At 43.6% G+C, this 14,198-nt stretch overlaps 2 protein-coding genes across 3 annotated transcripts in view; both read left to right on the top strand.

Moving 5' to 3' along the window:
- LOC147029018 (nectin-3-like) overlaps positions 1–14,198 on the top strand; it is a 427,027-nt gene that overhangs the window by 151,789 nt on the left and 261,040 nt on the right. The window lies entirely within an intron of this gene.
- Positions 1–14,198, top strand: part of LOC147029022 (uncharacterized) — a 76,119-nt gene that overhangs the window by 56,501 nt on the left and 5,420 nt on the right. Inside the window, exons 4-6 of the mRNA XM_085876175.1 lie at positions 6,386–6,518; positions 10,754–10,784; positions 11,347–11,406. Coding sequence (XP_085732301.1) covers positions 6,386–6,518; positions 10,754–10,784; positions 11,347–11,379 — 197 coding nt within the window. The 3' untranslated portion in view covers positions 11,380–11,406. The remainder of the gene's footprint in view (positions 1–6,385; positions 6,519–10,753; positions 10,785–11,346; positions 11,407–14,198) is intronic.

Here is a 14,198-nt window from a genome sequence, read left to right as displayed (position 1 = left end):
GTTTTTTTACAATCGTTGGGGCTGTTTTGGTTTGGTGTGTGACTTCTATTCACACCTGTTTTTGGAAGTTTTTTGCAAGGTGAGAGAGAGATACCTTTTCTGGCTTGTGGTGTTCATACTTGTGTACAAATTGTTGTCAGTAGTTTGTTGAACATTTCACGTACTCTGCAAATCCTTCAATAGTCGCTCTGTGCACTTCAGGTCCATCAGGCCGCCACCTCCTCCTTTCCTTGGCAGGTACATTTTTGGGATGCATTGATTTTTGTCAAACATTTTGTGGATAGAGGAGTTTCCTTGTTCTGATATCGAGTTTTCTGATTTCCACTTGTGGTCAGTTTACTATTTCACAGCTGTATTGGACACTGATACTGCTAGTTTTATGGCTTTGATTTTGGTCCTTTGGTAGAAGTATGTTTTCAGCATTAGCCTCGTTCTATGCAGGTGTTCTTTGGTAATTCGTTTGGACATTTTTTCATGATATATTTGGTGGCCCTCTTCTCCTCCGAGGTATTTGTAAGATGCTTTGTTGTCTTGCTCCTGCATTGTTGTTTCTAGGTCCATTTTTATGTTGTCCGTTTTAGTTGGTCTACCTTGCAAGAATATGTACTTGGCACATTTATCTCGGTCAAATTCCATTTGGAGTACCATTTCAATAATTTTTGTTCGGTCAACTTTTCGTCGTTCGGTGCAGAGTTTTAAATCATCCATGTAAAGCAGATGTGTCTCCTTTCTGGTTTCTTTGGACATTATTTTATTGGTTGTTGAGGTGTATCTGTGTTCTTGCTCATTAATGAGGTGACTTATTGTTTCACGATGTTCCCATTGCTGAATACCAACATTTTTGGTATCAGTATAAAGGATACTTAAAATGTTGGCATTCAGCAATACTAACATTTTAGTTGTTGGTGTTGCTGTATGCCAACATAACAATACTCCACCCTCTGCCGTACCATCTGTCATCCCTCACACCGGCAATCAGCAGCTTCTTCGCTCTTTGCAGTTATGGATAAAATCATAAGCTGGTCCAACATGTGGAACATGTCTTTCAATCCTGACAAATCTCACATTCTCACGATGTCTCTCCAAAAGGACCGTCTGGACCACCCCCCCTCCCCCATCGACTTTTCAACAATCCTCTGGAAGAAGTCCTTTCTTTCAAGCTTCTGGGTCTCACTATCTGCCATGATCTTTCCTCGGAAGGCCACATTTCCAACCTGGCCTCCAAAGCCAGTCACCAACTGGGAAACCTCCATCGTGCAATATCCTTCCTCGGCCCACCTGAGCTCCTGACGACATGCAAAGCTTTCATCCACAGCCTGATGGAGTACTGCTGTCCCCCTCTGGACTGGTGCTCCTGCCTCCAATCTTTCTCGGCTTCACACTGTGGAAACAAAGGCATTTTGGATCATTCACATCTCCTTCGATGAGGCTGAGTCTTTGTGCCTCTCAATTGCTCATCGCATGCAGGTCGATGGTCTTTCTGTCTTCCATTGCCTCCTCTCCGGTCTCTCCCCACCCCCCCTCCCCCCACATGCTCTATTTTCGATTTGTCCCCACCATATTTCCGTGGGGTGCTCAAGGTCCACCAACAGCCCCTTTCTGGTAAAACTACCAAAGTCACGAATCACTGCTCACCTTCACTCTTTCATTCCTCTTTTTTTCCTGCCTTTGGAATAAACTCCCACACTCCCTTCAACCCCATCCTTCCCTCCAGGCCTTCAAAACAGCTGTTCACCACCGCCTCTTATCGTCCCCCATCCAAATCCTCAATCTCTTCTACCCCCGTTAATCCACCCCAAACCCATCTCCTTCAAATTCCCTGCTTTCCTTCCTGAAAGTCCCTGAAATATCCATCTTGTATTCCCCATGTTCCCCACCCATCCCTCTCCCATCCACAGATCTCCTAATGTCTCTCTTCCCCACTGTTTTGTCCTTCCCACTCCCGCCCCTCTTGTCTCATGCCCCCCTCGCTGTACATTGTGTGTTCGCTCTCATACGAGCCTCTACAAGGTATACAAAAAAAAAGTGGTCTATTCTGTAACATCCTCTCTTGCATCACTTCTGTTCTGCCTCTTGGCATCCTTGTTGTATTCGGTGGTGGTACATTGTTTCTGTGATGATTCCTGTTCAAAGCTTTATGTTACTGGCCAGTATTTGTGAGGTAGTTGGGTTTCTTCTTATTTTGGGATGAGGAAGGTGTTATCGTCTGTGAGACATTCATCCATTTCCTGATCCCCTTGGAGAAGTTCATTGAATGCTTGAGCATAGGGAACATGGAGAGCATCAAATTGTTTTAGCCAGAAGTTTGGAATCCCATCTGGGCCAGGGCTTTTGAAGTTTACCATCTTTGCATCTTGTTGTCTCGTCTTTTCAGCATCAATTATTACTGGGGATATTTCCGTGAGATGTTACTTCTTCTCCTCCAGGTTTCGGATCCATTCCACCTCCTTATTTTTATTTTCGATCTTCATAAATTCCTTTCCAGAATTGTCCAAGTTCATCTTTTTTAGGAATGGATGACACATTCTGCTTCTGCTTCACTAGTTCACCGTTGAATATTTTCAGGTTGTTTCAAAACATCTGGTGTTGTTTTCTCCTGCTGTTAGCCTCATCATCGTCTTTTTTTATTACAGCACGTACGCTATATACAATACCACCGAGTTTGAAATGTCCCCGGTGTCTACCACGTCTACCACGTCTCCAGTGTCCCCCCTCCCCCACGTGCCTGTGACAGCCAATGACGGCCGTCCGGTAGATGCAGTGCGTAACCCAGACCGAAATGGCGACAATTGACGGAAATACCCGAGTATTTCAATGGAAAACCATTGAATTTATTTTCCTTGCTATCATTTCCATTTTCAATTTATTTTTTAGCAACCATTACCTCCAGGTCTTTGTTTTATTATATATTTTTTGGATTATCCTCTTTCGTTTTGGGGTGTGATTTCCCCTTTGGAATTGTACTGTCTCCTTTCTGAGCATCTCCCTCTGTCTATCAAGTCTTTACTTCCATGACGGAACTTGGGTTTTATTTGTGGAACCTGTTCTGTTCTTGCCGTGTTTTGGTGTTACTTTTTCGTGAATTGGTAGTGCTGATGCAAAATTTCCTATGTTTATTTCTTTTGGGTGGGGGGGTTGGAGGGGATTTTGGTAATATATATTTTAAAAGATTTGCTTATTCTGCTGATTGATGTTTTTGTGCGTTTATTGTTATACAAGTCAAATTAGTCGTGGTCTTTCTTCAGTTGGTGTCACTCTCACCTCCTCTATCTTATGAGCCATCTCCTCTTCCAGAGAACGTTGTTCTTCATCATCCTCCTCCTCCTCTACTCTCTCCCTCTGTTCCCCTTCATCCTTCTGCCCATTTTCATTTGTCCTTTCCTCATCTGTTTGTGCTGTAGCCATGAATCGATCTCTTCCACCGCTCATCCCCCACACTTCAAATGCAGAGTACGTTCTGTATGAGAGGATGTCTTCCCTCCCCTCAACATTCCAGATTTCATTGTTTTTATCTTTGCTGTCCTACTTTGGACTTGCCTTTTGGGACAGGCAACATCATCATTGCTTTGCGCTTTGATGTTGGGCTAGGCCTCTGTTTGGGGGGAGGTGTAGCCATTTATCTTAGCAGGATACATCACGGCTGCCTGGTGTGTCCGCACAGACTTCACAGAGCTTTCTCTGTTGGGGGCCTGTGGCCCTTTGTTCAGAGTTGTTTTTTTTAATACTCTTCAACACACCCAACCAATTGTGCGTCACACATGGGGCTTCGTTGCACCATTTGGTGGCTCCCGAGAGCTCGCTCGGCCTTTCGCACCGTGTGGAATTTCTGTCACGATGGTTGTTGTTTCACGGGGAGAGTTGTTTCTTTGTTGGTCGAAAATGTGATGAAATGGAGTTGATGTAATAAAAAGGGGCCATCTATTTATGACAGGCTGATGAAAGGGGAAGGGAAGAGTGGACGAAATTAAAAAATCTAAAAGTAAGAAAAGACCAAAAGCGTGAACAGAGAATGGGAGAAGGGGGAGAATTGGGAATGTAGGCTGTTGTTTATTATTATTATTATTATTATTATTATTATTATTATTATTATGATTTGTTTTGAGAGTCAAGGCTCGTGGAAAAGCAAGAACACATAACGGATCAGGATGCAGCAAAACAAAATGAACAACAGAAAGAGAGGGGGGAGGGACACCAACAGCAGGGTTGAGGTACAAAAAAATATGGAGACAGAAAACAAAGTTGGGGGTAAGGATTAGTCGAGGAGAATTCAGGGATAGATAAGATGAATACAGAAGCAAACTCTCAAGAAAGAAAAAATGAGGAAAGAAATTTGGGATGATCTGAGATGGTGATGAACAGCTGTCTTGAAGACCTGGAGGGAAGAATGAGATTGAAAAGAATGTGGAGGTTGGTTCCACAGGTGGGGAAAAAGAGGAATAAATGAGTGGAAATGAGCAGTGATTCTGAAGCAGTAAGGGATTTCAATCCTTTGTATGCAGCATGTGACTGCTGGTTGCATCATTTCTGGAATCACTTTGCTGATGCTGTTGATGATGATGATGCCACCTGTGTCTTCGGACAGGAATTTTATGGGGTGCTTGAGTTAACCCACCTTCCCTTCATCAAAATACTTCGTGGGATCTTTATGTGCGCCAAATAATTCTTGCAGATGGGAGACCCGACTTAATGTTCATCCGAGGGATGGCACACACATTTATGCAACACCCTGCCTGGGAAGCACCAATCCGACAATTTATAATGTACAATAATTCTACATGCAAAAGTTTTTCGTTTTTCATTTTCATCCTCCACCTTCCTCAAGATGGTCTTGGGCAAGAACAGAAGATGACAAAACAGGGGCAGGATAACCTTAACAAACAGTTTAAACTTGACCAATAAAAAATCTCATCAGATTGAACATGTCCTGCAGTGAATGTCACCTGCTCCAGCTGTGATCTGAGCCCAAATACCCAATTTGAAATATACTTACCAATTACATGGGCTCGGACACGAGGTGGGAGGAGCACGAGGACGAAGTTACCCATGTTCCATGGCGCTACCACTCGCTGAACCTCAATTCCATAGAGTCTTCGTGGGACTGTTTGGGGATGCACCAAAGACAGCGGTTTCCACCTCCATCAAACCGACGTGAATTGGAAGACTTCCTTGTTGAAGAATAACAACCTTGCCTCATTCCAGCAGAACAGTTCCAGACCTTTGTTGACTCCATGCCACATCGTATCCATGCTGCAATGGATACATTTGGTGGTCCAACAACCTATTAAGTGACATTTTGTTGGTGTTTCCTATTTTGTCCACCACCTGCAGATCAGTAATTGAATCACAATAGATGGAAACAGATTGAAACAAGTGGAAAAGTTTGGAAATGTTGGCCATATGATCATTGATAATGGAGAATGTTACACAGAAATCCAAAGGTGAGTAGAGACAGGTATAAGTTATTTCAGGAAATATCAGCAAGGTGTTGACATCGAGGCAAATGAGTGCATAAACAAGGGTAATGAGAAGAGCTAAATGCTATGCATGAGCAATGCTGTTCTGTGATGCAGAGACGTGGACACTTGGGAACAACACTTTGGTTGGTGGTTGAAGTTTTTGAGATGTGAGAATACAGACAGAGCCTCAGTATGGCTTGGACACATCAAAACAGTAATGGATAAATGTTGAGGACAATTATGCACATGTGAATCTTGTTCGATACCACCAAGAAACAAAAGGTTCATTATCTTAATCATATCTTCATCATGACTGTTTCTAGAAAGAAGTGGTGAAGGGAATTGTTGAAGGTAAGGAAGATTTAAGGAGATGAGGAATCACTTGGATGGCCAATCTATAATCAACAGTGGACTGACTGAGCTGTTTGCAATGTTGGAGGCTAATGGTCAGAGGAACAGCTTAGAGATCGATGGCAGCAAAACTCCTCGAGGAAGGCAACACCTGGCGAAAATCGGATTTAAGAGAGAAAGTAACTTTCATTATTGAGTATGTTTTAAATGAAGTGCCCAAAGTATGACAGTTAAAAAAAAACTGTCATTAGGTGGACACATCATGCATGCAGAAGTTGAAGGTCTGAAGAAGTCAACCATGCTGGGTGTGCGTGAGGGAAGAAGAGGGAAGGACAAACTTTGTATGTGTTGTATGGATGGGGTCGAGTCTGCAACCAAGCTCTCTCTGCCAGAACCTCAGGAAGTAGTGCAGGATAGGGATGTTTAGAGACATCTGATCATGAATGTCACTATTCATGTTTAGAAAAAATCGATGGAACGATGAAAAAAAAAAACATGGAACGAGACAAGTCGATGGATGTTTTAAAAGTAAATTATGACACTATCATATTATGATGTTCTTCTTTAATATGTTTCAGAATGTTCGTTGAACAATCTTCTGCAACTCATCAAGAATATGGGAATTGCATTTGGAGTGGTCTTGTCCCTGCTCCTGCTGACTGCTCTTATCTTGTTCAAGCTGGGATATTTATCATGTCCATGCTTCTTCAGGTGGGGATCAGTTGTTTTGAACACGTTTAATGTGATGTGAGTAAAACGAAGACATTAATGATCACCTAAACCTGCAATTCAGAATTATTGAGAAGAAATAAAACTCAAATTTGAGAAACTGAGTATTTATCGATTTAATTACAAATGAACAGGTGAGAACCAACATCATAAAATATGTGGAAAAATTATGTGCCTACACAGCAAATCAAACCCAGGTTCTTTGTCAACCCGTCCTAGTGCTCTGCCATCTGAGCTATTTGCGTGACCAACTGGCTGAGCAACGCAATTCTTATGCAACACAATATTTCCAAAAGGTGTGGAGTCGGACAAAACTTGGTAGCTGAGGTATGCACTCCAACAAGTCCCATTCTCGTTCTTCTTGTGAATCGTGGGCAGGATCATGTAGATTCTGCACACATTCTCAAGTGGAGCTTCTCCAACACAAGATGGGATCAAAATTTAAAATCCTTCACGTGTTGGTACATCCTGTTGCGAGTATGCCGGCCAGGTTAGGAGTGGCCTCTCTCACAGGCTTCCTGACCTTTGACCAGGAAGCAGGTCAGGCCAGATTATATCAGTGACTTGCTTGCAGGTACCATGCAAACCTGTACAAACCTGTCTCATGGTTGAGTTGTCGGTGACTAAACGGACTCCCTCCCACCAGGTTTCCGGATGAGGAGGGTGAATGAATTTGGACACCCTGCGTGATTTAAAAACAAAACCAATCAAAGGGCAGAGGAGCTCCTTGTTAGCCAACAGCCATCCATATCTAGTGTCCAACTGTGTCTGCAGACGCCCTACTGCAGTTGGGTTACCTTTTTCGGAGGTTGGTGGCAAGATTTGCACTCCGGCCACCATAAAATACTTCATTCTGCAAAACCCTTAAACACAAATAAAACTGAAAACCCACTCTGTGGGAGTACCTCCTGTGTTGTTGCCATTCATGGGGCAGCTCGCCAGATGACAAGATTGGGGCAAAGCCTTTGGGACCCCCATTCTTTGATAGGCGGAAAAGCATAGGGTAAACTCCTTGGGTCAGATTGTGGTGATGTGTGCCGGAGTGGTGCTGAGGTGTCGTCCACCAGATGGCGGTCTCCTTGGGTTAACCTGAGGTGGTCCCTTTGGGTGGGTGCCTGGAATATCCTATCCTTAAGAGAGGATGATCACCTGTCTTTGTTATCATCTGAGCTCCAGTGCTTGAACATCGGTATTGCAGCACTCTCTAAGGTTTGGAGACAGGATAGTTTTGAGATCATGGGGGGTGGTTACACCTGCTATTGGTCTGGTTGCTCTGATGGTTTCCATGTCCAATGAGTTGCTGCAGCTGTTTCCTGTAAGCTGACTCCCATGATAAATGAGGTAACACCGATCAACAAGCGTATTATGAGACTGAGTATTTGTCACGCCTTGGGTGACGTATCCCCAGTCTCTGTATATGCTCCGACTGAGGCGAGTGATCTCACGATGAAGGACGCATTCTATGCCGCGCTCGAGTCTGTGGTTGATCAGTGCCCCAGGCAAGATACTATTCTATTTTTAAGGGATTTCAATGCATCGACTGGCACTGATGTGGATGGTTACGAGACAAGCATCGTTCCCCATGGATCTGGAATTATGAACCAGAACATCACTAAGTTCCTTGACTTTGCAAGATGTCGTGGACAAAGGGTGGCTGGTTCATGGTTTGAGCACCCATTGGCTCAGCACTTTACATGGTATTTCAACGCTGGTGATGTGGCAAAGTAGATTGACCATGTGCTTGTTGATGGTCCCTGGAGGATGATCCAGAACTGCAGGGTCTATCAGAATGCTCAATTCCTCAATAACGACCAAAGGCTTGTTGTAGCAACTCTGAAGTTACAGCTTAAATCTGGGAGAATGGAACCATCCCAGCCCTGGCTGGATATTCGCAAGCTCAAGGATGAGACTGCAGCTGAATAGTTTGTGAACAGGCTGAGTGGGGATTTTGGGGGGGTCTGCGTGCTTTGGGAAATCCTGAAGAGTTGTGGAGTGCCTTAAAGATTGATGTTGCTGGTGATGTCTTGGAACTCACCGTGGGGCGAAGAAGATTGTCTCAAGGGACACTGGATTTTATTGACCAGTCACAGGGCCAGGCTTTAATGGCAGAGCTGAGCTGATAAGGGATGTGAGGTGTACAACTGTATGTGCACTGAGGTTGAACAGGGATGCCTATGTGTGAGAAATCTGTGAGGGGATAGTGCATCACCTGTGGTCAAGTGATTCTCGTCCTGCTTACAGGGGAATGTGTGCATTGCTTTCCTCCAAGCCCATCCCTCGGTGTACTGCAGTTAGAGCAGAGGGTGGTAGGCTCTTGACAGAGGAGTCAGACGTGAAGGCCTGCTGGGCCGGTTACTTTGAGAGGTTGTACCAGGCCGACCAACCGGCTGTTGAATTGGATATCAGCGGTGTCACTATTCCTATTGCTGACCCTCCAATAAACTGTAATCCACCTTTGTTTGTGGAAACACAGGCTGCGGTGAACCAGTTGAAATGGGGTGAAGCTCCTGGAATCTGTGGCATCCATGCTGAACATTTCAGAGCTGGTGGAAATGCTGTACTCATGTCATTGCATGCAGTTCTGTGCTCTGTTTGGAACACAGGCATCATCCCAAATGACTGGAAGAGGGGCCTTGTCGTCCCTCTCTGGAAATGGAAGAGTGATCGCCAAGACTGCAGCAACTACCGAGGGGTGACGCTGCTCTCAGTGCCGGGCAAGGTCTTTGCTCAGTTAATTATTGAGGGGTTCGCCAACATCTCTGTTCCCCCACTGTTTTGTCCTTCCCACTCCCGCCCCTCTTGTCTCATGCCTCCCTTGCTGTGCGTTGCATGTTAGCTCTCATACGAGCCTCAACAAGGCTACAAAAAAAAAAACATCTGCTTCAGTCCCAACTCCCAGAGCAATCAGGCTCTACACCAAAGAGGTCAACGATTGACCGTATCCTTGTTCTTCGGGTCCTCACTGAACGCAGATGACAGTTTCGGCAGGCGCTGCTTGCAACCTTTGTTGATCTCTGCAAAGCGTTTGATTCAGTGAATCGGGATGCCCTCTGTTGGATTCTCGGTCTTCGTGAGGTGGCACAAAAACTGATCAATCTGATGTCTGAACGATACTCTGGGACTGAGAGTGCTGTGAGATGTGGTGGTTTCATCTTTGACTTACTTCCAGTTGTTACTGGAGTTCTTCCGGGGAGTGTACTGGCCCCGACGCTTTTCAGTGCTTGTTTGGACTGGATTCTGGGGAGGATGTCTGAGAGATGAAGCTGCAGTGCATCATTTGTGGGTGTTCAGATCTCTCATGCTGATTTTTTAGACGATGCAGTCATCTTTGCGGAGACTCTGGATATCCTTTTGGTGGCCCTCAAGGTCCTGAATGAGGAATCGGGGCCGCTGGGATTGCGGGTTTACTGGGTCAAAACTGAGATCCAGACTTTTAATGACATCTTGGAGACTGTAATCTTGTCTTTACCCATTTGTGGTGAAGATGTTGAGGTTACGGAAAGATTCACTTACCTTGGCAGTGATATTTATGTCTCCGCTGGCTGTGAGCCCAGAGGTCAATAGACGTCTGGGTTGGGCCTGGGGAGTCATGGATTCACCTGATCATGGGGTGTGGCGCTGTTGGAACCTGTGCAGGACGAAACCTGTGCAGGACCTGTCCGAGTCTTCAGGTCCTTGGTGTGAATATTGAAGTCGAGAATGAACGTTTGGGAATGAGGAAGAGAACAATGGGGAGGGTTGTAACTGCAATCACAACACATTCCCCTGTCCTTGATTCGAGTGGATAGCTAACCGAACGAAAGACGATCACTTCGGAAATATCTAAACTCAAGGGTTCTTTTATGTGTTGAAAGTTACTCCCCGGGGTCTTTCCACAATCGCAACAATATGTTTTGAAAATATTTATCGCACTTCATCAAAAATCACAAATCCAGTGATAATTTAGCAGAAGGAAGATACAATGTGTCAATCGAAGGATGGACGAACTGAGACCTCCATCGAATTGAAGATCCCTACATTTTCAAGAGGACATCAAAGATATAATTTCTCTCATCGTTAATGTTATATAACCTTGAGCAAAATGTTGGTTTTATTTTCAGTTTATTGTTCAATTACTAGAAGTGATGACATTTTGATTTTTCTGGGAAGATTGAAGAAATTACAATTGTTGAGGATGCTTTGAGAATGCTGTCCTGATGATTATTTTGACTCCACAGCAAGTCCAATGACGTTCAGGATTGTAATGAGGTAAGGTTCATTTTGTTGATCTTGTTTATAGAAGTTTTAAAATGTAATAGTTCCACACTCAAAACTGTTAACTTTTGCATTAGTTTCATTGGTTTATTGAAAGCTTTACTGAAAATGCATTTACTCAATTGCTAAGACTCAGTCAGATAATCGTCTCCATGAGCGAAGATAGAATTATGTGGAGAGAGAGAGAGAGAGAGAGAGAGAGAGAGAGAGAGAGAGAGAGAGAGAGAGAGAGAGAGAGAGAGAGAGAGAAAGAGAGAGAGAGAGAGAAAGAGAGAGAGAGAGAGAGAGAGAGAGAGAGAGAGAGAGAGAGAGAGAGAGAGAGAGAGAGAGAGAGATAGATAGATAGATAGATAGATAGATAGATATACATGTAAGGATAAATCATGCCATCATCTGTCTCCCATCCAGACTCCGAGTTTGGTATTGTGCTCATTCATCAAATATTCAAACTACTAATTTTTTTAATTTGTAAAGGAAGAATGCGAGTGAAGCTCATATCTCGCAGCAATTCTAATCATGTAGTTCTTGCCTAAATTGTTTTTCAATTCTGATGCAGTTTTCAGTGATACAAGCTGAAGTGAATGTATGAGAAAGAGGCTTGAAGAAACAGAAATCGGTACGCCACTTCATTTATCGCAAATGTTCTTTTTTCTGCACCTTTGCTTTATCATCTTTCTCTTCTTGTTTTTGGATAACACCTGAGGATGCCAACTTAGGGACATGAGGAGAACATGTTAGATTATGTAAAGTGTGGTAGTTATTGGTGGGATGTTATAATGGAGGAACTGCACATAGAGTGATGAAACAAGAAAGCAAGGACTTCCTTGATGTCCCATTTGGTGCAATGGCAGAAAGCAGAGTTATTCATGGGGCGGTTCAATCTACAATGTGTGTCTTTCTGATGAGGAAGTGGTGTTATCACGATAAAAATTAAATATTTCAACATCTCTGAATAATCATGTGGCACGTTAATGTGTCGAGTCAGACAGTAACAGACAAGGAAATGCCAACTGATTAATTACGAAATGAGAAACTCAACATAATGTTCAGCTTAATAAATGACTAAAAGGGGGTATTCTACTCCAAATGCACCACTCTGATTGCAGATTGAACCACCCCGTGAATAATTCTGCACGAATATTGTCTGATATTTGGGATACAAAATGTATCCATATTCAAGCAGCAAGTATGGTTGATGAAGGGTATCACAGGAATGAATAGAAAGGGCCCCAAGACACAATGAGTCTTGTGGACCTTTCTAATTGTGCCATATATTCAGGATATTATTAACTCCTCAATCCATATATGATCAAGTGGTTAAAACTCATGGGTGATTTTTAAGAACATGAAAAATCATATTGTACTATCGCTTCACTTCCACTTCTATCCATTCCTGTTCCTTTGTTTCACTGTCCCCATGTAATCTCACATGATAACGAATCAAAATGCAAATCCAAAAGATTTCAAGCCTTTCACGGGTTCAAGCCTTTTATTTTTGGATGAGGGGACGATCGTTCCAAAAGAGAAATTCAGAGCAGGCTACAGTCAATTTATTCAGCCGACTTTTTAACATGAATACCAGGCCCAGCATGGAAAACCCATTAGGTTATTGAGGAAATCAGGACATGTCGCTTCCTGAAATAATTGGTTCTGCAAATGTAACTCCATGTGTTTTTAGTTCACCTGCACTTTCGTCAGGTGAGCTTATGCAATCGAGCAGTGTCGGTTGGTAAATCATTCAGTCAGTCAGCGAGTCCAAAAACACTTCAGTCATTATCGCTTGAACCAAACACACGGTTTTGATGAGGGAGGTTCACGGCACTGCCTGGCCAGGTGTGCTTTCCCTGGGGTGTTTTGGGGATGTGTATGACAGAGAAAAGCTATGGAGTTATTGACTTCATAGTGGTTACCTTTTGTCTGCAGGTGGCAGTAATGCCTGACCAGACATTCCAATAAACCCTTTATATTGGTCTCAAAACAGACTTCAATGACAATATGTGGCAGCTTCAAACCATGCCAACATTCTGAATTACCTTCAACCAAAAGTTGGTCCTCGAGATGATATGGTTCAGTTGTGAAGGAATAACATACAGTGGAAAATCGATATAACGCTAAGCGTGATAGCGCTTGTACTGATATAATGCTCATACACCTTGGACCCCCAAAAAATACTACTATTTCATGTTTAAAGGCAAAAAAGTGAGAAAATAGAGTCAAAGTTAGTCCAAAATAGCACTAAGTGGCGAAAAAAATTCAAGCTGTCATCGCCCTGTGTTGAGTTGACATGTGGTGTGAAAATACTCACGAGCTGTCATCTTCTCGCACCTTTCCCGTATAAATGGCGAAGCTGAGATAAACAAAATCAATTCAATTCAAATCATCATAGCATCCCTTTCTCCTGTAACTCACGTTCATGTTCCCTTCTAACACCATACAACACAGTACACAACGTAAGTACAGTACTGTACTGTACAAGATTAACTAATGTTCACGTGCTCTACCGCCCACATCCTTTCAGAAGAGTTGTCAACAACTTAAATCTAAGCTCCCGTTACATCTCCTGTACCAGTTCTTCGACATCTTCATCACCTTCCAGCCGAGAAATCTTCAAATTTGTTCGTTTTGTTTGCTCTGTTCAGTTCAGCACCGCCATGCTGAAGCGGAAGTGTTATTCCATAGAGGAGAAGCTACACATAATTAAACGGATGTGGAATGGTGAAACTAAAGCGACCATCAGCAAGGATACAGGCATCGCTGGTTTAACTCGAAGAGGATGGTTGAAGGATGAAGAGAACATCAAGAGCTTCATCATCACTGTCAACTCCAATGAAGGGATGAAGAGGAAGAGGGTCAAGCTTGGGAGGGATCAGGAGTTGGACCAGGAACTATTCAATTGGTTCTGCAAGTCTGGAGAGCTTGACATCCCCATCTCAGGCACCATCCTCCTTCATCAGGCCAAGAAGATCAACAAGGATCTTCACAAGGAAGAGAGAGGTAAAGATGCTGACTACAGCTTAACCAGGGGGTGGCTGCAACGCTGGCAGGATCGACATGGGGTCCACATGAACCAACGACATGGAGAGGCCAAGTCTGCAGACCTTGAATCTGCCAAGAACTACCTCTCTGTCTTCAATGAACTAATCAAAGACAACAACTTCACAGAAGACCAGGTTTTCAATGCAGATGAAACTGTTCTGCATTACAAGACCCCTCCAGACAGAACTATGGACCTGGATGACAACCCATCAAGAAAGACTGGACACAAGAAGCCAAAGGACAAAGTCAGCCTCCTTCTCTGTGCCAACAGGTCAGGGTCTCTGAAGATGACCCCGTTGGTCATAGGGAAGTCACTAAACCCCAGGTGTCTACACCATGTCAACAGATCCCTCCTTCCCTGCATTTACACCA

The sequence above is a fragment of the Eptatretus burgeri genome, chromosome 4 (assembly GCF_056783735.1).
Source record: "Eptatretus burgeri isolate ZD-2024b chromosome 4, Ebu_testis_v1, whole genome shotgun sequence".
In the NCBI taxonomy this organism is placed as follows: domain Eukaryota; kingdom Metazoa; phylum Chordata; class Myxini; order Myxiniformes; family Myxinidae; genus Eptatretus; species Eptatretus burgeri.
Note: the sequence above shows the minus strand (reverse complement) of the source record. Positions and strands in the feature narration are given on the sequence as shown.